This window comes from Uloborus diversus, chromosome 5 (assembly GCF_026930045.1).
Source record: "Uloborus diversus isolate 005 chromosome 5, Udiv.v.3.1, whole genome shotgun sequence".
Taxonomy (NCBI): domain Eukaryota; kingdom Metazoa; phylum Arthropoda; class Arachnida; order Araneae; family Uloboridae; genus Uloborus; species Uloborus diversus.
Window position 1 is genome coordinate 33,457,466 of NC_072735.1, and position 20,743 is coordinate 33,478,208.

At 32.2% G+C, this 20,743-nt stretch overlaps 1 protein-coding gene across 2 annotated transcripts in view; it reads left to right on the forward strand.

The window, feature by feature from the left end:
- LOC129222781 (protein PALS1-like) overlaps nt 1–20,743 on the forward strand; it is a 203,997-nt gene that overhangs the window by 177,705 nt on the left and 5,549 nt on the right. For both annotated transcript variants that reach the window (XM_054857318.1, XM_054857319.1), the window contains 11 exons: nt 4,225–4,480; nt 6,755–6,966; nt 7,878–8,099; nt 10,880–10,955; nt 13,270–13,355; nt 14,693–14,773; nt 15,698–15,897; nt 16,911–16,975; nt 17,578–17,649; nt 18,542–18,706; nt 20,134–20,336. In XM_054857318.1, the coding sequence (XP_054713293.1) occupies nt 4,225–4,480; nt 6,755–6,966; nt 7,878–8,099; nt 10,880–10,955; nt 13,270–13,355; nt 14,693–14,773; nt 15,698–15,897; nt 16,911–16,975; nt 17,578–17,649; nt 18,542–18,706; nt 20,134–20,336 (1,638 nt within the window). The remainder of the gene's footprint in view (nt 1–4,224; nt 4,481–6,754; nt 6,967–7,877; nt 8,100–10,879; nt 10,956–13,269; nt 13,356–14,692; nt 14,774–15,697; nt 15,898–16,910; nt 16,976–17,577; nt 17,650–18,541; nt 18,707–20,133; nt 20,337–20,743) is intronic.

Below are 20,743 nucleotides of genomic sequence, written 5' to 3' on the forward strand. Positions count from 1 at the left end.
TTGACAAAAAAAAAAAAAAAAAAAGCTTCGTATAATCCGCGGATGCAAAAAAAAAAAGAAAAGAAGTTTTGATTTAACATACAATTTTAGCAACCAAATTAAAAACGTGAAGAAGTAATAACTTTTAAGGTATATTCAAAACTAATTGCAAAAAATAATGATTTCTTCTCTAAATTGTCATTATAAGACGCTGATTACTTGAAGCTAAAGAGTCAAGAAAGGAGCAAACAGTCTAACCTTGTGGAAATGGAGGGGTTCTTTCTTTACTGTATGTTGTTTATTTTACATAGCCTGAATCGCGTAAGAAGAACATTCAATTTATGTAAATATAAATACAAATACAAATGTGACGACCAGCAACAGGCTCTGGGCCCAGCTAGGCTGGTCCTAGTCAGTTAGTTAGTCCCCAATGAAGATCAATGGCCCTCTTAAAGCTATCCACTCCCTTGCTCATTACCGCCTCTTCCGGTAAGCTATTCCAAGTGCCCACGACCCTGCTAAAGTAGTAGTTTTTCCTGATTTCCAAGTTAGCCTGAGATTTAAATAGCTTAAAACAATGACCCCTTGTCCTGCTTTTCCGGCAAAAATTTAATCCATTTACATCTTTCATTTTGATAAATTTAAATAACTGAATCATGTCCCCTCTGACTCTCCTTTGCTCCAGGCTACACATGTTAAGCCTATTAAGTCTGGTATCATAATCTAAATCTGAGAGTCCCCTTACTAATTTAGTTACCCTTCTTTGAACCCTTTCCAATACAAAAATATCTTTCTTCAGATAAGGCGACCAAAACTGAACAGCATACTCCAAATGAGGTCTTACTAAACTCCTATATAAAGGCAGAAGAACTTTCTTAGATTTGTTTGAAATAGATCTATTGATGAACCCAAGCATTTTGTTGGCTTTGTTACTAGCAATACTGCACTGTTGACTAAACTTGAAGTCCTGATTTATAAAGACACCCAGATCCATAACATTTTCTGCCTGATTTATGACTGAACCCTGTAAACGATATCTCATTCGCTTATTTCCATGACCTAAGTGTAGCACTTGACATTTCCCTACATTAACTGCCATACCCCATTTATCTGCCCACTTAGTAATATGATCTAAATCCTCTTGCAGCTGTTTTACTTGTTCTTCATTTTCGACAATCCCCATAACTTTTACATCGTCAGCAAAACAATTCATACTTCCAGAAATATTTTCATTGATGTCATTCATAAATATAATAAACAAAAGAGGCCCTAAAACTGATCCCTGAGGAACCCCACTTAAAACATCGCTCCAATTACAATGATTTCCTCTCACAACTACTCTTTGCTTCCTACCAGTAAGCCAATTTCTAACCCAAAGTAAAGTTTTTCCTCTTATTCCAATGTCAGCTAACTTGCTGAGAAGAGCAACATGCGGTACCTTGTCAAAAGCTTTTTGAAAATCAATATAAACAACATCCACACATTTTTTGTTATCTAAAGAAAGCTGAGGTAACCTTGTCGTAGAAATGCAATAAATTAGTAGTACAGGATTTAATAAACAACAACGTTCTCGGCGAATCCTGCTGTAAATTCTATTGAGGTTCAATACTTAGGTGTTGAGGGGAAAAAAAAAAACCACACATACACACGAACAGATAACCCGCGGCAGCGTATAACCCTCAACTCATTTTCGCATTTTTTTAAACAAATAATCCGCGGATTATATGCAGGAAAATACGGTACAATTCATTTTCTTTTAATTTCAAGCACGCACGCACTGGAAAAAAAGGGGAAAATAAATAAAAAGTTAACAATTACTGTCTGAAAAAAGTGAGGGGGCCCGGGTCTCCTCTGGCCCCTCCCACGAGCCGCCACTGAAGAACGGTATGTCCTAGAAAGTTGAAAATTTGGTACGTAGACTCCTAGTGGGGTCTAGTTGTGCACCTCCCTTTTTGGTTGCATTCGGGTCTTTTGCTCCTTTTTGGGGGGAAATCATTAATTCGATGTAAACTCAAGTGGTTGTATAATTTGGCGGACACTTGGCGATATATCGCCAGTCTTTTAGTCGGCAAGTTTTGTCGCCAACTTGGCGACAAATTTGGCGATTTTTTTTTTTCTTTCTTTTAAAAATCTGATTTCAATTTAGCCACTGTTGGTGATATTTAGATTAAATTGCCAGTAATGGCGAAATGATATTAAATTGGAGTAAAAGGGAGTCATGTGATGTACACATCAGCTCGTTTTTACTTGAAGAAATGTCTGTTTTTTTGTGGATGAGGGCCGTAAAATGAAGCAAAAAGTGTACCAGAAGGACATTTTAGAAGCTGTTGTACTTCTGTGGACCTAAGAGTGCTTCAGCACAGCAATGTAGACTGCACATTTCGATTTGACTCCACACCAGTTCATATGGAGAAAAAAACAGTGGTACAAGGTGCATTGTGTTTGACATGATATAATCTTTAGAGTGGACACTCTACTAACTAGACCTCAATCCCATTTATTATACCGTATGGCCTATTTTAAGAGTCAAAGCTATACCCTAAAACTACACAAAAATTTGGACTCTCTAAACCAATTGCTTTATAGGGAATAGGATTGATTAAAGGTAAAAGACTTGTGACCTTTGGATGAAAATTTCAATAAGCAGTTGCACCTCTGTATTACTGCAAAAGATTACCAGTTTGAAACCAATTAAATTTATTGATTGCTTAAGGTCTTTTCATATTGTTATTTTTTGTGTTTACTGCACCCTGACAATTAGTTCGCACAGTCAGAAGAAACATAGTTTGATGATAAAAGTTATGCTTGTTTGTTTATTGAAGAAGAAAAACAAATTCTTCACTAAGGATATTGGTTTCATTTTTTAGGCAAAGAGTATTAAAGGTTTTTTGATCTATATGCAAATTATATTATCATACAACAACCTGCATTATCAAAGTTAGACTGTATTTTAATATACAAGTGGGGGGTTGGGGGAGGATATAGCATCAGAATTTAAGTATGAGAAATTTCTTATTTTATCACTTTTTGCTGAAAATTTCAATTAAAACTTCCTGAAAAGTTGAAAAAATTCAATATTTCCGAAATAGAAATAAACTCGGGGGAAAAAAACGTTCTTTTTCCGTTTTTGTTTTTCCGACTGTTTTCATTTCTACTCTACACACAACATAGAATAAGGTAGTTACAAAGTTTAATAGTATTTATGACTAAAATTATAACAAATGTTGTTTGAATTATGCGGTCCAACGTGCCTCACCAGGCTTGCAAAAATGGCCTTATTTTCTTCGCCCCCCCCCCCCCCCGGATTTTGACCCCCTTGATGTCAAACATATATAGAAATCCTGTTCTCTTAAATTAGTGTTTGGATTTCATGGGTGGTCTACTCGATCGACAATACTGGCAAACGAGCAGTTGAGCGTTCTGTTTTGTAAAAGTTGGAGTAAATTTCTCAGCGTGTGTTTCACGTGGGTTTTGAAAATTTTAATCAAACCGGTGTTGTTTTATCCGTTGGCTTTCATAATGATTTTTTGAATGCTTCAGCTTTCAAATGCAGCTCATCAAGATGAAAAGGACTAAAAAGGGTGTTCTACTTTGCAAATATTCCTGAATTAAAATAAAAACCAGCTCTTTTTATGCACCTTTTAACAGTGTGATTACCGGCTGTTTCATCAGTCTCAATTAGAGATGTGAAATTTCTGTACATTTTCGGAGTGGTTTAATAAACCAATTTCTTGTTCTCCGGATAGAAGGGCTTTCTGAAAAAAAAACTGAAAAATGGATTTTTTTTACTGATAAAAATATAGTTTTTAATAAAAGTATAGTTATATTTACTTAGAAAAAATAAAATGTTTTAATTTCCTTCGTAAGAGGAGTATGCACAAAACTTGAACTTTAATAACTTAAAATTATTAACTTAAAACAGGCTTTCTGTTCCGTAACCCCTGAACTTTTCCTGTTCAATACTCCAACAAGCATTAATACATATGTGTGTTACAGGGGTAGATACAGACTACCATCTTAGGAGGGGTCATGCTAAAGAATACCCCCTCCCCCCCCACAATAAACAAACTTACAGTTTTGGGCTCAAAAAGGTTCCATTTAAATAGAAAAGGTGTCAAAATAAAAATATTTTCCTGCTCTACATCTTGAAAATTCAAAATGGGTATGCAGTTATTGAAAGTTAGGTAAACGTTTGGTCATTGACGCTAGGATTACTCTTTATTGATGAACGTCATTTCATTCTAGGAGGACATAAGGCGTCGGAAACTTGCAGAGGAGAAGCAAGCCAAAGAAGACGAATTTCTCCGAACATCATTGAGGGGGTCTAAGAAACTTCAATCTCTCGAGGCCAACCCTCCTCATCCTCCAAAACATGGTGTCATCAACACTGCCTTTGAATTGGAAGACGATGATTCTGTTCATTCCAGAAGAGGATCCAGTCGTTTGGTTGGCAAAGTAGAAGATACCAAAGCTTCCACTCCAGAGCTTGTCAAAACATTCGGTAAAATTACTCTTTGAGACTTAAGTTAATATTCCTGTGTTCCTCCACACCAGGTCCGACATTTAGGAGACTCAATCCCCCGACTTTGAAAAATTAAATATTTTTACATGTAAGTGGGCATGATTTTTGCTGTTTTCCAAAAAAATTTGCATAATGCAGTAACATGCCTCCATCAATGATCATTCATTTTTCAACAAGATGGGGCTGTCCCCATTATCTGACAGACTAGTCATTGAATTTGACGAGGTTCTGATGACAACAACCACCTTCTTCCGTGGCCACCGTGCTCTCCGAACCTATCTCCAAACGATTTTTTTAAATCGGGTTACTTCAAAGATCGTGAGTTTGTGCCCCATGGGCCATGCGATTTATAATATTTACGCCAAAGAATCACAATCGCATTTTCTAAGATTGATCATGACATATTACAGGGAGTGAAACAAGAATTAGACTTAAGACTTTATATCTGCCGCAGTACGAAAGGTCCATATATTGAACATTTCGGAAACAAAACTTGTACACAGTAAGTAGCGTAAATAGGAGTTGGCAGGAGTGGCTCTCGCCAGCGGTGCAGCAGCCAGGGGGGCAGTATTTCGACTGATTTATAAAAAAATTTAAGAGGTTTTTTTTTTTTTGATTATAGAATTTAAAAAATGCTTTAAAATTAGAGCTAGAGGAGGTACATATAATCTACTGAGAAGGAACATTGGGCATCATTGAAAACAATTCTAAAAAAGAAAAAAAAAAGCCTCCTATTTGTTGAATCAGTTAATCAAAATGTTCCAAAAAAATTTTTTTTGGGAGGTCACAATGACCTACGGTGACTTCCTATGTGGAAGGTTTTCTTCAGAAATTCGGCCCTGAGGGGGCGCAATTTCTTTAGTTCGCCAGGGGCGCTAGACCCCATGGCTACGCTACTGCTTGTACATTTTCATTCTCCAGTAAAACCATCATTGTTGCTGTATTTGATATATTTATTTCAATAAGACTTACAAACCCCAGAGGAAATTTTGTTAATAGAGATAGACTACAGTGGCGCGAAAAAAATCTAATATTTTAAAAGGTGTCTCGAGTCGGCAAAGGCTCGAGGCGGTTTGAGAACCCCTGGCATAAGTGACTACGTGAAAAGTGCAAAAAATGCCAAATACCAGATTCGCGCTTTTTTCGGATTGTATCATGGATTTTAATGATCTGAAAGACTTTTGGCTGCAAGAAATTTTTATTGATACTAATTCAATACACAAAAGTAACAATTAACAACTTTCGCAATATATAATCTACAAAACAAAACCTTTACCGAAAAAAAAGAAAAAACGCATTCACGAAACCAACTTTTTTCATACACTAGAAAAAATTGCATTTACATTCATCAGTATGTATCTTACCCTTCATTTTCTTTCTTTTAAAAACATTATTGAATACTGCGGTAAATTTTATTTATTTACTTTTTTTTCTTACCTTTTTTTTCTTTGAGCATTTGGTGAATGTTTTACATTTTTAGGCCTGAAAATGATTTTTCCATTTAATACGTTTTATATATTGAAGTTTATAAACATTTATGAACTATTTTCTTCATATTTTAAGATGCTTTTCTATATATTATAGTAATTTGGGTTTCATAAACAATTGGCAAACGGCTATCCAGAAACCAGGAAATTCAGGTATCCGGAATAATTGGTTCTCTAAACTGTAATAGAAAATTTCAGCAATTGGGGGAGGGGGTCAATTGATCTCCCCCTGCCCCTGGTTTTTAAAACATAAATTTTTGTTTTTATTTTGATGCATTTTTCTTATAAGATGCATTAAATGGGGAATTTATTATAACTGGCCTGCTTTCTCTCTATCTTTATTTGGGGGGAGGAGGGCAGGGGATAATATTATGACGAAAAATCAGTTTTAAACAGCAACAAAGGTTTTGAAGATGTATTTTCTGACTTTTATTTTCCAGGATGTAACAAATGAATAATGTAATTTTTTTTTATTGTTTAAATTTTATTTAAAATGCTGATTTGTTAGAAAAAAGACTTCTTTCAACTGCTTTTCTTGCTTTTAGATAATATTAATAACGTTCTAAATATTTTTCTGCATTTAAATATTTTTTTTAATTTTGAAATGCATTGGGCTTGTCATTTTTTTGTGTTGTTGTCCTTGAAAATGCTGAGTAAGGTCCTCAAAAAGTATCTTAAAATATTTCGTATCCATAAAATAAGATATGTTATCTTCTTGTATTATGGCTTTATTTGCTTATTTTTCTCTTTATAATATGCTCCACAGGTGCATCTGAATTGCTTCAAAGTTTATATAGGTTAAGTTCCAGCTTACAGGGTAATGGACATAAAGACTCTGATTTGATGCTTGTAGAAAGTCTCATTCGAAATGCTGACTTCCAGAATATACTTGCCATACACAATAAAGTTCAAGAAGTGTGTTGTTTTAGATGTCCGCCTACGCCTGTTACAGCTGAAGCACAAGAGATAACACAAGAGGTAAAAATATTTTTCAACCAGTAATTTTGGAAATTGAGTTTGTGTGTCCCTTTCTATAAAGAATAAGCAACAACTTTCTTTTAAGGTCCAGTATTAAAAGCAGGCCCGGGTCTACGTACCCGAAGACTGGGCGGGGGAAAGGGGACATAGCTCAAGAAACCAAAAAAAAAATTACAAAATAAATTTTTAAAGCAAAACTCAAGGTTTAACAGTTCAATATATTTTGTAATGTTTCGGTAAAAATGTGAGAAAAAATTGAAACTCAATACATATTACTAAAGCACACAAGCAAAGGGGGAAGGGGGTCAATGTGAAGTTATGGGAGGCTTGTTTTCTTTTGCTTACATAGCTTATAAATAAAATGAGTTTTCAAAAATCAGGATAAAAAACCCACATAGCTACCCAGAAGCGTTTAAACAAGTAAGTTATAAACCTTAAAACAGTAACATATAAAAATAAATAAAACGTTTAAACAAATGAATTTAAGTGGAAGTAAAAATACTGTAGCAGAGTAAAACATACATCAATCACTTGTTTAAAAAAAATCTTTTTTTTTTCTGGGGGGTAGAGGAATCCAGTGGGCGGTTAGGTGGTCTGCTTTTTTTTGCAGGGGGAATAGATCTGGGCCTGAATGAAAGTCCCCTCCTCCCCTTTTTTTAATAAGTAGTTCTACTAAAATAAAAATTCCACTCAATAGCACAAGTTTTATTTTTGTGGCAATTGTTAGCATTCATTCATCAGGCATTTTTAACTATAATATTTAAAACATTTGTATTTTTGTACTTGAATGGAGTCGATGTAAGAGCAAAATTCTTTACAAGGTCCAGGAAACTTTTAAACAAACCTGTACACAAAATATGTCTTGAAGAGTTACATATTTTCATAACTTAATGTGTGCTTTCAAATTTCAGGCAATCAATATGTTGCAAGAAAGTTCTTTTCCTGAAGCTGTAGAACTGGTTGATATTCTTAGTAAGTATGAGATGGAAGGCCTAATGTTAGCGCATGACAAAATTGCTGAACGACAAACTGTGCCAACCATTACACCTGATGAAGAACTGTTAGACAGAGCATCACAATACACTGAAGAAAGTGTTAAGATCGTCAGGATTGACAAAACCAATGAGCCTTTGGTAAGTTTATAATCACTCTTTATTGGAAAAGTCACAATGTGTTGCTGATGAATACCCTCTAAAACACAAAAACAAAGCAACACATTGATTTATTTTATTCTGAGACTTCTGAGGGTAAGATCTTAACCATAGGAAAGTTTTAAAAAATGAGCACTGTTGTTAAATGTATCTTTTCTGCAAAGATTTATGATTTGGTTGTTTGAGTACCTTGTATTTTGGAATTAAGTGATAGTATATTAATGATTCATTCTGAGGAATACAGTTTCTTCCTGCAAAATACTTTATACGTAATAGTAATGGAGAATCGGAAAGTGAGAAGAATGGGACAGCTGTATTTCTGCTGAAATGAAATGTAAAAAAAATATTTCTAGCTTATTATTAATGAATAAATTCTCAATAGCTTAGCCAGCTTTGAGATATAATTTATGAAAGTGTGACTCAATTTTTTTTAGTTAACTAGTTAATTGATAAAGTGGCATGCAGTGCTGGATTTACTGGTTTGGGGGCCGCTCTGTCTATTACAGAACTATGTAAAACATTTTAAGTACATCTTTGTTTCCCCTTTGGTCATGGGGGGCCCTTCATAATTGCGACTTAATAAATCTGCCACTGGTGCCATGAGATTTATTTCAGCTGTAATAAATAAGTTGGGTGTAATCCTGCTTCCAACTACAATAATACATTATCATTTTATGATCAAATCATTAATCTAAAGAAAATCGTTTTTTAATCGAGTTTTTTTGTGTAACTGATATTAATTTTTAAACTAAAATATGAAATGGCTGTGGATCCTTCACTCAAGTTATGCTTCAAAATTTACAAATACAAATACAAATACAAAAGTGACGACCAGCAACAGGCTCTGGGCCCAGCTAGACTGGTCCTAGTCAATTTACAATCCCCAGTGAAGATCAATGGCCCTCTTAAAACTGTCTACTCCTTTGCTCATTACCACCTCTTCCGGTAAGCTGTTCCAAGGTTCCACTACCCTGCTAAAATAATAATTTTTCCTAATATCCATGTTAGCCTGAGATTTAAATAGCTTAAAACAATGACCCCTTGTCCTGTTTTCAGTGCTAAACTTTAACCACGTAACATCTTTCGTTTTAATAAATTTAAACAGCTGAATCATGTCCCCTCGGTCTCTCCTTTGCTCAAGACTGTACATTTTTAGCCTTCTAAGCCTGGAATCATAATCTAAGTGGGAAAGTCCACTTATTAGCCTTGTAGCCCGCCTTTGAACCCTTTCCAATACATTAATGTCTTTCTTAAGATAAGGAGACCAAAACTGAACAGCATACTCCAAATGGGGTCTTACCAAACTTCTATATAAGGGCAGAAGAACTTCTTTAGATTTATTTGAAATAGATCTATTGATAAACCCAAGCATCTTATTGGCTTTGTTGCTAGCAATGCTGCACTGTTGGCTAAACTTTAAATCCTGACTTATTAGGACCCCCAGATCAGTAACTTTGCCTGCCTGACTAATGACTGAACCTTGCAAATAATAACTTGTACACTTATTTCCATGCCCTAAATGTAGCACTTGACATTTCCCAACATTAACAGCCATACCCCATTTATCAGCCCACTCCGTAATATGATCTAGATCCTCTTGCAGCTGATTTGCTTGTTCTTCATTTTCTACAGTCCCCATAACTTTGACTTATTGAGAATAAGTCTTTAACTTTGTTTTCAAAAACTAATGTAACCAGGGAGTAACAGATTTATAAAATAGGTAAGAAAGTGGCAAATTTAAAAGGAAATAAATTTTGGGCTATTTAAGATATTAACACATCTGTAAGTATACATTTCAATTAAGCACATAAATATACAAAAATAGAATTGCTTTTTAGGCATTATTAGCATTTGTTTGTTTTCGCATGAAATATCCTTCCCTTAACTGTTATTGGAGAGGGAAAGAGCTATATTCTGGTGGTCAAAGATATAGCTAGGGTTTCTTTCTGGGTGTGAAAATATGCCATGATATTTTTTAAAGGAGTGAAATTCATTTTTGTGAAGTGAAAGATATGTAAGCAGTTAAGACAATAGTAATGATAAACTCCATAAAAAATTAGGAGAAAAAAAATTGTAAGGGTGAAATGGAAGATGCAAGTGAAAGAAAAATGTATACTATTTTGATTTTTAATGTTTAATGTTTTGCCTTTTATGTTTCAAAACTGACGAAACATTTAAGTAAAATGTTCAAAAAATCCATTTGTTTCTTTTTTCTCCATGTTCCATGATGCTACATTTTCATTTAAAATCTAAAGTGTGAAAATACACTTGACAAAACTGTTGATGCATATTTCCAATTTTCAATGAGCGAAATACGCTTTGAAGCTCAGTGGCAGCGCTTCGCGCTCCCACGCTACAGGCCTGGGTTCTATTTCGGGGCTGGGCATGGACGACTCAGCCGTCCATCTCTTCAGTAGGTCTATAAAATGAGCACCAAGCATACTTGGGAACCAAACACTGGGGGTTCCACGTTAGGCTTGCCACTTAACCGGAGCATCTGCCTTGCACCTCAGAGCCTCTGGTCAGGAAAACTGAGTTGCATAGGGTTTGGTTTGGTTTGGATATATGCTTTAGAGGTTTTAAAAATATCTCTGGTGTTGGTATTATCTGGCCATCCTGGGAAATGTATTAAAGCAAATCCACTCCTGTAGCTATCTACATATTTTCAATTTTAGTATTTCATATAATGAAAAGAACTATTATTGCTTATAGAGAAACTGTATTCATTGAACATCAAAGTTCAAGTTTCTATTTTCTTCTAGGGTGCAACAGTCAGAAACGAAGGAGAAGCTGTTGTCATTGGAAGGATAGTAAAAGGTGGTGCTGCTGAAAAAAGTGGTATGTACATTATCATTCAGTTGACCGAGATAACTTAAAAACAAAACGGAGACAAACATTTTAAAGACATCATTCAGTATTGATAATTGATAAGTAATGTGTGTAAAACATTAAACTTACTGTTTGACCATCGATTACATGGAAAGGCTAATATCCGATTTATAGGCTGAAATGGACATATTTATTAGTTTATAGAGGTGTTAGTTGGTTTGTTGCAGATATGTACTTTTGCCTCTCTATTATTTAGCCTTAGTTTTGTAAAAATGAAAATTGGCTCTCAGCATCACTTTTTTTAAATCTGAAGTATATTCGATCTATATTCTCACGGCAAAAAGTAATTGATTTAATTATTCACAACAAAGTTTTGAGCTTACCATTTTGCTTTTACGTTCCTGAACGAAATGAAAATATTTTCTTTTCTTTTGTTGTTACCATGGTAACTATTTTTGTTTTCCCTTATTTTATTTGAGGGAATGCAATAAATGAATAAGGCACTAGTGACGTTATAAAACGCGTGCATCAAAATCCCATCGTTATTTTCCCTTCTCCCCTGCTAGATTCATTCAGATGGAATAGTTTTTACTTGGCAGATTTCCAAATTACATACAATCCGCGGTCAAACAGTAGATATGCTTTCTTAAAATTTCCCATAACTCTCAGACTGCATTTAAATCCAAAAAATTTTGAATAATGCAAAAGTACTCGATAACTTTCATTATTTTTTTTAATTAAAAATATTGAAATATTAATATCATTAGCAAAGTTCAACATGAAACAAAAATCAGGAAAATAGTTTTCTTCATTTGACCTTTGCTGATATTGTGTTAACCTTGCTTCATTTTCAGCATGAATTATTTCTAACTTATTTTCTGAATGTAAATTGAATAACTTGCTCAACTAAATTAAATATTTTAGTTAGTCTCCCCTTTTTCTTCTTCCCTTAATGCTTGTAATTAGTCGTAATGTGCCTGAATTCAGAACTGATCATGTGTGAAAAAAAAGATCTAGTGTAATGACTTGTTTCATTGAGATGATTTTTAATGAAAAAAATTATCTTCTTGGAATGAGTTTTAAAATTGTTTACTACTCGTTGTTAGATTTATCATTTTGACCTTTTGAGGAACAGTGGCTTTGTTTGAGGTCACCATTTTTTCTTTTTAGCCAATTGTTGAAACCACTGTGCCTCAAACGGTTCATTGTTAATTTTAAAACTATAACATTGTATGAATAGGAGTGACTGTGCTATGTAATGGTATACACTTTAATAAAAAAAATTGACGCACCTAGAAGAAGTTGCCAAAATGAAACGAAATTTTACATACGTAAGGACAGCATTGATATAAGAAAGTGATGGCAAAATGAAAGAAATATGATTATTTATCACAGGAAAAATCTCAAATGAATGGAGGTTTTATGCCCTGTTGGCCACCCCTAGAGGGAATGTCCACAGGAACTGTAAATGAGCCACTAGTTCAATCCAACTAGTAGGATGTCTTGTGAATGTAATACTAGTTGAGGTAGGACATTGTATGATTCTTTTAAGCCTCAGTCCTCGCGAGTATTGTCTCCTGCATTCATGCTAGAGATAGTCCAACAAGGTATTTTTTTTAAATTAAGTATGCCATCCTTTTGTACATATTCAACAATGTTAAATTGACAAATCATGGGATGATGTATGTGAACATTTTCAAACAACTCACATGATAATGTTCATTCAATTTTGGTATGGACAAAAGAAAATAATTTTGTTCAATAAGAAAAAAAATATATATATAAAATAAAAATGTTTATATAAATGTGGTGAGAAAACTAAATAAATAAATGAAATAAAAAATTTTAAAAAATAATAAAAGAATGAAAAAGAAAAAAAATCTCTTTCTGTCTCTTTTTACTACTTGCATAATACTTAATGCCTAAAAAACAGTTAAAAGCTAATAGTATTAAAATTAAAAAAAATATTCAAAAAGAAAATGTTCGTGGTCAATTTAAAAGGGAGTAAGTTCGGTAATTTTCTTTCTTGCTGCAGGAAACAAATAATAGGTTTTCAAGTCTTGAGTCCAATTACCAACAGGGTACTTAAACTTCTAATTCATTTGAAATTTTTCTGCTAATGAATGATAGTTTTGCAATCACACTCTCATATCAATGTTGCCCTCACGTATGCAAAATTTCGTTTCGTTCGGACTACTCCTTCTTGGTGCGTCGATTTTTTAGTTATAGAGCATAAGATACATTTTTCTTTGGTGTTCCTTAACTTAAAACAAATGAATGTTGAATCTAACAATCTTGATTTCATGCCTGTTTTCACCTCTAGGCCTGCTACATGAAGGAGATGAAATTCTTGAAGTGAATGGCGTAGAGATGAGAGGAAAATCTGTAAATGACGTTTGTGATATTTTGGTGAGAATTTTTTTTGATGATTTATGATTTGTTACTTATTTATGATTTCATATTATTTATTTATTTATAGTTTGTTAAGATTGTACTATTCTATGTCTTTCTTTAGAAATGTTCTTTATTTTTTTGCAATTATTCTAAATATTACATTGCAAGCAGTTTTTTGAGGGATTTTTTACGTAAGATATTGGTACAAATTTTTAATGGTAAAATTGTTATTTTACATTATAATGTATGATTTTCTAATGTGATTGCACACTATTCTCTAAGCGTAAAAAGTTCTTTTCTGAAGTAATTTATTTTAACACAATATCTTAGCTTAATGTATTTCAATTTTTATGAATTTTCATAATAAATCAATTGCATAGCAGACATTTGCTTAATTCTTCCTAATTATGTCAATTTTAAACACCAAGCTGAATTTTGATTATTTTCTGGGCTCTTCTCTTTTACTGTTACTCATATAACTTTTCAATAAAATGAACTTTTCCTGAGGTATAGGAATTATACATTAGCATTTTGAAAAATCTTGGCAGTTTCAATTAATATGACCATTCAAAATGACTAATGTATAATTTTTCCAATAACTATTATTTCCTCTGAATGGATGCCAAATTTTGGCTATCATTGTTAGTATCATGAATACTATATACTTTGGTAAATTAGTTTTAAACAGATATGCTGTTGAGATATATTCTTTCAAATTTTAATACCTTGATTCATTCTAGATTACAAAATATTGTTATTATAGTTCAAACTTTCAACTGTCAAGTAATAACTCCAAGTTAATGTTTAATATGGAAATTAAGTATAGAATTATTTGAAATTTTTGTGCATGAAGTAAAAACAGTCATTTTCTCATTCAATAAAAAAATATCAAAGTCAACTCATTGATTATCTCAATTAAGCTCACATGCAACAAATTACATCGTAATTGGCAGTCAACGTATCAAAAGAAAAAGATTTTTAAATAATGTGAAGACACTAAAAATAATTTATTGGACAAACTTCAGAAGTGCAGTTATATGCATTTGTGTGTTTATAAGAGTAGCATTAGTTTTGTAATAATGATTCAAAGATGCATACAAGGACATTTCAGTTCTGTCCTAATGAATTGAAAAAAAGAAACAACTATTGAATTTTTAAATGAAACTTGAAATTTTGAATAATTTATCGGACTCTTAACTCCAGATCTCTAAAATTATCTTTCTTATTTGATGTATTAAATGTCTGCCAAAAAATTTTGAATCACACCAAGAATTCTTCCAAGAAATAGCTTTTGTAGAAGTTTATTAGCTTTGTGTGTCTTTGTTTTATGCTTATTCATTTATTTATTTCAGGCCACTATGAATGGAACACTAACATTTTTAATAATTCCTACACAACAAGACTCAAAAAAAAGTTCTCAGCGGGAAGTTGTGGTATGTATAATTTTCACTTTTATGTATTCATGTTTTCAGCTCCCTTAAAATATGTTATCAAAAGTGTTTCTTCCCTTGTTTATTTTTAATTACAAGAAAATTATTGTTTTTTAAGCAAATTAGGTTATTTACCTTAATTTGAAGCATAAAATTAGTGAAAACTTATTAGGAAAGTTTTATGGGTTTTACTGCTTTAATTTGTTGAATAGTAAAAATGCATTTAACTTTCAGTTGTAAAAATTACTGGACTCGATGAGGGTAGGTCAACTTAAGTCAGATCTTAGAGCATTATGTCTAGACCTACCTCTCCTTTGAATTTTTTTGCACTCTGAAGAATTCTATATGTGGGAAACCATAAACCAGAAGTATTCTGGAAGGACCATGGCCCAGAAAATCATTGTAACATTAGTAAAAACTCTATTTTACTTCCATTTACTATTAAAATGATTAAAAAAAATAGAAAAGTACTATTGGGCGTCTATTTCTATCAACCCAGAAAATTTTCGATTTTACAAAGTAATATTTTCACGAAAATGAACTAAAATTTAAACACAATTTAAGAATGTTGAATGAGGAATTTGTTAATAAACAGAAATATTATTAACATGAAAGAATATTAAAACAATCATTATAGAAGCACAAGAAGTCAAATTTGTGATGGATGTGAGATAAAATCAAAAGAAATATCAAGGTTTTTTTTAAAATGTAAAATAATTGTGTTTTTAAAAACAGTTTTGGTTCATTTTACGTTCAAATGGATTGATTCGAGCAGTGATGGGCTACGCACAATTTTATACACTGTTTACTCTAACATCAGATCTTTTACTCTTTCCAAGACAGACAAAAGAATGCAATTTGTTTAACAAATCACTAATGTTAATGATTTGCTTGACCATGGTTTTTATTTTACTTTGCTTTTTATAGATGCATGTAAAGGCACATTTTGATTATGACCCAGATGATGATCTTTACATTCCATGCCGAGAACTAGGCATTTCATTCCAAAAAGGAGATATTCTCCATATCATTAGCCAAGATGATCCTAATTGGTGGCAAGCATATCGAGAAGGCGAGGAAGATCAAGCTTTGGCAGGTCTTGTGCCTAGTAAGAATTTTCAACAACAGTAAGTTTACTTTTTGAAGCATTTGTTTCATCCTTAGTGATGATCATTTTTGGAAAATATATATATTCTCTCCTAATTCCCTAGTTTTTAAAATGGGAATAATCATACTATTTTTTTTTTAATGTATGATTTGATAACAGCAAGATGTTTCACTCTTAAATGTTATTTTTATTTACTTAAAAAAAGGCTTTTGTTTAAAATTCAGTTAAATTAATAAATGGTAAAGTTTTTGTTCATTTGTTTCCAAAATATTTGCAAGACACGTTTTAATATTTTTAAAGGCTATTACTTTTCTCCTAAGTTAAGTTACATATTAATATATTTTGTTAGTTTCTCTGATTATAACAGAAAAATTTCCATTACATAAACTCTAATTATTTTAAGTTATACTATTCATTTATGAACAATGCATTAAAATGAATCATTGTTTTGTGCAATTTTTTTCTGATGTACTACTCAAAACTACTCCAAATCTTTTAATTTTTGTATAATTTGATTTTCATATCTGACTGAGCCTTGAATAACATTTCAAATTTTATCAATAAAACAAACATTTATATTATTAAATTGATTGTTTCTAAATCTTTCCTACTTGCCACGATGACTTTCTAAATTCCAAGGAGGCATTTTGGAAAAGCAAGGGTGAATGTAATAAAAGTTAGGATCATTTTACTTAATTGGGCTTGACGTACAAAATTTTCTGTGTTATCGATAACAAAAAATAAAGTTGATCCTGAGGCTGGTTGTGATTCAAATCTTTTCAGATCAATTACTTTTTATGGCTCCTTGTGATCTCTCTGACCCATATATTTATCAGTTTTGTGACCCAATTTCGATGCTTTTATTACTTATGCATATGATTTTGTTAATATAATTTTTAGTTTCTTTTTTATATAAATTAAATTTGATTCATTTACTTTTGATTTATAATAACATAAAAACAGATTTTGATTTATTTTCAATATATAATACTGTTGATAATCGCTATCTGATTTACGCTCAAATATTTACAGACGAGAATCAATGAAACAGACGATAATTGGAGAAACAAATAGTAAAGAAAAAGCCAATAAAAAGGGTAAGTTTCATGACATTATCGAATCTTTTTGAAATTCCTACCAATGTGTAACATTATTAAGTCATTTCAAGCAATGTTCAAACATATTTTATCGCAATAACAAAACATATGCACTAGAGATTTAGTGATAAATTCATAGTTGTCAGTACTACAAAAACTTTTTACTGATTGATAAGCTGAAAAATTATTTTATGATTAAAATTACTCAAATATAGGGTGATTTGCTTGTAGTGGACCATTTAGTGGAAAATTCTACAAGTCCTACGTAATTTGACAGGAAAAAAAATTGAAAAATTTTCTACCTGTCAATAAAACTATAAGGGTTAACAATTGCTGGTCATTTTTCTATTTTAATTACTATTTTTAAAATTATTTTCAATAGTAGTTAAAAGGGAGCTTTCGCCAGTAATTGACCAGTTACCACGAGCAGTAGACCACTTTTTAAAACACAGTAAAAACTAAAATCTTTTCTAATTAAACTCAACTGTATGTATGTCTGTATGTAATATACACCCAAAGGTCACTTCAAATTGTCTGTTGTGTGGATGACTACATCACAGAGGACTTAAAAATTTGATTTTGATGTGTCTACTTTTTTGCAGCGAAATTTTTATGTGCAAAGAAATACCATAAAAAGAAGAAAAAGAAGTTATATAATGCAAATTTAAGTGATGGTAAGTGTTGCTATTTTATTTTTATACATTTAGTATATGTAATTATATTGAATAAAAATCTTTAATTCTTCTATGAAAAGTGTGACAAACTCTTTCATACTGATGTTGCACATTCAAAAAAGATATATGTATTTAATTTCATACAGATTTGTTTTTTCATTTGATATGTTTTGTTTATTACAGCTTCGTAATGCACCAATTTGTAATAATGGAGGGGGGGGGGGAATTGTCAAAGTATAGGATAAGTTTTCATAGGGTAGCATGAATTAGCAGAGTGCTCTGAAGACAGCAACCCCCCACTGAGCTTAAAAAAATAGTTAGGTACTACTTTTTAATGAGAATATGGGGTATGAAATTTCCAAACTAAAATTTATATTTTAAATAAGATTTTGCAGCGTAAAGTCTCAGTACTCAATATTTTATTTTAATTGAAAATTTTAAACATGATTTTAGTATGTTTCCTTTGAAGAACATAAAAATCAAATCTGAATCATAAACATGTTTTTGAACAAGCTAATTTGAAAAATAATAAGATAAAGACCTTTGAAAAAGGCAATAACAATTCAATTCAAAATATGACTAGAGTACATTTGGTACATGATTTAGAATGTTGTTCAGAATTGACCAAGGTCTACAAATTCTCAGTGCCGTTAAAAAATGCTTAAAATCAATTATATTTCTCTGCATAATGGGTCATCCTTTTTTAAGTAATGAAAAATCTAATGAATACGGAAAGTCATGCAAAAAATCATCGTAAACAAGCCAATGAGCATTTTGTCTTGTATTTCCTTTAAAGCTTACAGACATTTTTTGGCAAAGTGGAAATAATTCAGATCATTGCATCTGAATGCATAAGGGATGTAACTGTTTTATTATTATTTATTCTTTTTAGACTTGGAAGGAGATCAGATATTGACGTACGAAGAAACTGCTCTCTACTATCCTCGTGCCAATCGTAAACGTCCAACAGTTCTTATAGGCCCTCCAAATATTGGCCGTCATGAGTTAAGACAAAGACTGATGGAAGATACAGAGAGATTTGCTGCTGCAGTACCACGTATGTTTATTAACTATGGTATATTTTATCTTATTACACATTATACAAGGATCTTGAATCAGACCTATGGGCAAGACCCTAGTATGTACTAAAGGCCTGATTACTGCACAGGACAAGTAATCCTGGGCCTGGGGCCTTAAATTTTTAAAAAACTTATATAGCATTAATAAATAATTTATTAATTAGGAAAAAAAAAACTATTTTTATACCTTGTTAGTATTTCTCTTATTTAGATTGCTCTATATGAGTAAGAAAGCATTATTTCTTGAACTTCATGAATTTAAGTATATTTACTAGTTTTTTTTTAAATAAACTGACTGACGAAGCTAAGAAGCCTCTGGAAAAAGAATTGTTTAGTAAATTAGTTGGGCCCTGTATATATCAGCAGTGAGGAGAAGCCAATCAAAAAAACTCATTTTCTATTCATACTCTTTTCTACCCCCATACCTCATAAGGGGCCGAGAAATCTTAGGTGCCAGGTTGCCTAAGCAATTAACAATACTTTGATCCATTATGAGAACTTTTAATTAGTCTAGTTTCACTCTTTTATTTGTCTACAAAATTCCAAGTAAAGTGGTATTTTACAAGCAGTTACATTTACACCTGTAAAACTTGATATTTTTCAATCATTAATTTTTTCTGAGTGGAATACAGTTAATGTCCAATGTATGTGCAAACTAAAAAAAATAAATAAGTTAAATAATAGGTAAATAAGTTATTTAATTCAGAATTAAACGATTCAATGATTTGGTCACCAATTAAGTCGAGAAAGAAAACGGAATGGTGCAGACTTATATAATTTTCTTTGTAGTTATAGATTAAGTATTATCTGAAATATTACTTTTAAGTTCAGACATTGTATTTTTGAAATCTTTCAATGCATGGATTATTCTGATTAGGTTTTGATTTCAGTTTCTTAAGTTTTATAATCTGATTGCCTTTTCATTGAAAAATCACAAAATGATGTGTGCCATGTCACACCAAGTTTTTTTCTGAAAGTGATAAACTATGAAAAAAAAATGTTATGTATGTCACCTAAACACATTTCATTGTTTCTAAGACATTACAATTTTTGTTGGACTACGCTCATTAGCAGGGGAGTGCACAGGGGGGGGGGGGGGTGACACCTGTGGCCCAAACTAGGGGTTAAATATAGGGGTAAACAAAATGGAGGGAGGCCCGGAAAAGTCATTAGTGACGAGCCCGAAAATTTCTGTGCACGCCTCCGCTCATTAGACATAAGATTAAATAGTACATGTATGGTCAAACAATTATGTGTTTTGCCCCAACTTTTTTTTTTTTTTTGCCATCTTACGCAAGTTTTCAATGCTTCTTGTACCTTTTTATCTTATCATTCTTATGATTTTACTGAATCAATAAATTAGCACAAAATTAGATTTCTAAAGAAAGTAAAAATATGTTTCTAGATACCAGTAGAACGAAAAGAGATGCAGAGGTAGATGGTGCTGATTATCATTTCATATCAAGATCTCAATTTGAAGCGGATATTGCAGCAGGAAAATTTGTGGAACATGGAGAATATGAGAAGAATTACTATGGTACCAGCTTGGATGCTATAAGAGCAGTGGTGAATTCTGGCAAGATTTGTGTTCTTAACCTTCATCCTCAAGTATGTATCCTATGCTTGTTTTTATCTATGTATATAAAAATGGATGTACAATATAACCTTGATTTAACAACCGTCAAGAAACAGGAAAAAGTTATCAATTAATCGAGGAGTATAAACATTCAATGCGATCAAATTCGGACCAGTGAAATGTATCCTTAAATTCAGGAAATTTTTAAATCGGGTATGGATAAATCAAAGTTATACTGTATATTTGTGTTTTTATGTTTGGTTATACAAATTCAGATTAAGCCGGATTTTTTACAAATTCGGCAGAGGGTCCTTTGATACTCAGAAATTCACATCAGGTAGTTTTCGTCACACTATGGGGGGTAAAAACACTCATGGGGAGTTAAGACAATTTTCACAAAAATTCCCAAATATGGGGGTGAAAAAATACTTGCACATAT